Source organism: Salmo trutta, chromosome 4, assembly GCF_901001165.1.
Source record: "Salmo trutta chromosome 4, fSalTru1.1, whole genome shotgun sequence".
Taxonomy (NCBI): Eukaryota; Metazoa; Chordata; class Actinopteri; order Salmoniformes; family Salmonidae; genus Salmo; species Salmo trutta.
Window position 1 is genome coordinate 12,634,948 of NC_042960.1, and position 3,618 is coordinate 12,638,565.

A 3,618-nucleotide genomic window follows, 5' to 3' on the forward strand; every position below is an offset into this window, starting at 1 on the left:
TGAGTGTATTTTGAACACCCTAATATCTGGGCAAAGCAGAGCTTCAGAGTAGAAGATTAGAGCAACTACCATACTCCTGGGCTTGAAGATCTTGGACGAGCCCCCATTTTGTTATATTCCCCAGCAAGAAACCAAAAATTGTTTCTCAAACAGAAGGGGGAACGAACAAAAACCAAAACGAAACAGGTGGGGTTCTAGGAGGGGTTCTGAAAGACACTCATGGGGGTGTCCACTGAAAGTTGACTAGCAACAACAACTGGGATCTAAAAGACACTCAACATGAGCGGCCATTAAATTTGCCCAAAAAACAGCAAACGAAATTAAAACCCACATCAAACTTAAAGACAGGAAGCAAACCAAAAAGTGGAACAAAACAAAAACAGTGAAAATCAAATAAAGGATTGTTTTTATTATAAATCTAATAGGGAGTGCCAACTAAAGGTGTTAACCCTCCACATCTCTCAAGCCATCTGGAGCACTGGGCCAGCACAGGTGAAACACCTTCTGACTAACGAGATGACAGGCCAGCACAGGTGTAACACATACTGACCAACGAGGTGACACCAATCGGTGCGCCCAACGTGCTAAAGTCCAACCTCGAAATATAAATGGAAAAACAAAAGCCTGTAACAGTAAAGTACAGAACAGTAAAGTATTGTACAGTAGAGTGGAGTACAGTAGAGCACATTAGAGAACAGTACAGTACAATGTACTCTACTGTCCTGTACGGTCCTCTTCTGTGATGTCCAAACTTGTGAAACAAGATTTTGTCTGGTCATAACCAAACAAATGTGATCTTGTTTGGGGGCGGAGCTCATTACAATAATAGCCAGTGTGTAGAATAACACCCAAATATGCAAAATACGTATATTACATATTTCTCTACCTTTGTGTACCTATTCAGGATACATCACCATGAAGCGAATGACATTCATAGTCATAATTATACATTTCTGTATACTATAGATCAGGGACCCAAGATGTAATTCCGTTACCGGATGTAAATCCACTATACCTACCGTAGTTCAATAACCAAAATAAATGTGTTCAATACTTAGTCAGGTAAACATGAATTAAGGCACTAATAGTTCCTCATTATAAAAAACAGCATCAAACAACAGGACAAGGTTGTCACTTTTCATCAGTGAAGCATTTTTAGACACCATCACACCAACCATCACCATATCATCTACTCTGCCTCATCACACTCATTCTTTCCTCAGTTCACTTCATGTAGTTCCCTACGACATCCAAAACCAACAGAATTACTACAAACAAACTAGTATTACATATCACTGTACTCTATACATGGGCCGTGTGCATTTTCTGCTGGTGTGTCCTGAGGTATCTCCCCTCTGAGAACCTCTTCCCGCAGTGCGTACAGGTGAATGGCCTTTCTCCCGTGTGAACCTTCAGGTGCCTCTTCAGCTGGTGCTGGTGAGAGAACCTCTTCTCACACTGCGGACAGCTGTAGGGTTTCTCCCCTGTGTGGACCCTCTGGTGCCTCTTCAGGCTGGACGAGTGGGAGAAACTGGCCCGGCACAGGTGGCAGCCGAACGGTTTCTCCCCCGTGTGCATCCTCTGGTGGATCTCCACCTGTTTGGGGAAACTGAAGACTTTCCCACAGAACGAACACGGGAAGCGCTTCTCTTTGCCACCAGATCTGCTGATAGTGTCACTACTAATGCCATTTGTCAATGGTCTTGTGTAGCCATTTAGTGTTGAGGCACTGGCATTGTCTGAGGTCTGGTTTAACATAAGGAGAGTGTGAGGAGGATGAAGGCCAGGGAGTGTCTGTGTTGTGGCAGGGTCCATGTTCCAGTTGATAGATCCTATAGAAGGCAGGCTGAAGGCAGCACCTGTTGGGTGGTTAAACTGAGGCGCCATCAGTCTCTCTGAATCACAACTATAGGAGCAGGACGGAGCATCGCTAGCCGAGTCTGTGTCTGTTCTCTCCTGCCGCATACGGACACCTCCCTGTCGACGCAGACCAAATCTAATCCTCACTTTGGTCTCAGGCAGTCTGTTGTCATGGAGACTGTGATTGGTGGTTGTTTTGTGTTTCTGGTCGCGGTTAACAGTGTTGTTCACCAGCCCAGAGTTGAGGACGCTGTCCCTTCCACTGACATCCACTATGTCACCTCTGGTCCTGGCCTGCTCAGTGATGTTGTCCACCGGGCCCTTGGCTGCACCTGTCTTGGAATCCAAGATCGTCGCCCAGTCTCCTCTGTTAGCCTCCAGCCAACCACCTGTAGGAAGAGGTTAGAGAATCGACTTAAAAAACATGGCAGAGAAAACTCTACATATGGAGTTTTTTAAGTCAATTACCTGGTGAAGTTCATACATTATAATGTGTGTTTTTGTATGTAAACATAAGTTGCATCACTATTCCCATTGAAGATCTATTACTGTATGTAGGCTATATCAAATCAAATATATTTATATAGCCCTTCTTACATCAGCTGATATCTCAAAGTGCTGTACAGAAACCCAGCCTAAAACAGCAAGCAATGCAGGTGTAGAAGCAGGTGTATGTATTTCTCCATTACCTTGCTCCCCCATCTTTAGTCCACTCAGCAGGTCAATGCTCTCTGGTCCGTCTTCTATTGTCTCCTCTTTGACCAGCAGCAGATCAGGCTTCCCATCCTCCATGTCTACTGACTAAGAGATACAGAGTGAGAGGATGTTGGATCAAGAAATCTGATATGAGCACCCACCTATGGAGCATCTTCTGATTAGGCAATGAAGGATTGCTATGAGTACAATTCAAACATGTTAGTTGATCTAATACAATACTAATTGTTGGATAATTCAATGGCATAGTCCCATACTTAAGACAAAATTAAGACCCGATCTAATACCATTGACAGTAGTTCACAGTGGGCTCACCTCAGTGAGACCGTATGTGGTCCTGTGCTGCTCAGCTGGTTCCTCTGTGGGTTCAGAAGGTGTAGTCTGGTTGTCCTCCATGACCATGGTCCCCTCAGGGTTCCCCAGACCCTCCTCACATCCCTCCTCCTCCTGGAAGACACGGGTGATACAGATTATACATACATACATACATACATATATACACACCCTCAGGTACGTACACACAGATAATAAACACACTTTCAACATGGAGTGTTTACTCATCCCCACTACGTTTGAGTCCTATACTGTAGTTACAGAATTACTTCATTGTTGTTAAACCCATCATGGTGGACATAAATATGATGTTGTGGGTAAAAATAAGTCAGCTATGATAAGTCAAATGTCATCAGACAAACCTGACTAAACTATTTTGACGTGTACAGTAGGTTTGTTAGTGTGTGGGTATGTGTAGGTACAGTAAGCTCCAAATATATTGGGACAGTGACACATTTTTGGGGGGAGTATGATATATGTGCTTCTCTAACTTTCTCATTTTTTTGTGCCATTACTTTTGGTCCCCTAAAATGGGGAGACTATGTACAAAAAATGTTATCATTTCTAAACGGTTCACCGGATATGGATGAAAAATACCCTCAGTTTAAAGCTGACAGTCTGTACTTTAACCTCAGTCATTGTATCATTTATAATCGAAGGTGCTCAAGTACAGAGCCAAAACAACAAAAAATGTGTCGCTCTCCCAATATG

General features: G+C 43.5%; 1 protein-coding gene across 1 annotated transcript; it reads right to left on the minus strand.

The window, feature by feature from the left end:
• Positions 1–383: 383 nt before the first annotated feature.
• On the minus strand, positions 384–2,596 carry LOC115191362 (zinc finger and SCAN domain-containing protein 5B-like). Its single transcript, XM_029749238.1, has 2 exons — positions 2,550–2,596; positions 384–2,249 (listed from the first exon to the last, which is right to left on the minus strand). The coding sequence occupies exons 1-2, from the start codon at positions 2,560–2,562 to the stop codon at positions 1,303–1,305; spliced, it is 960 nt and encodes a 319-aa protein (XP_029605098.1). The 5' UTR covers positions 2,563–2,596; the 3' UTR covers positions 384–1,302.
• Positions 2,597–3,618: the final 1,022 nt, after the last annotated feature.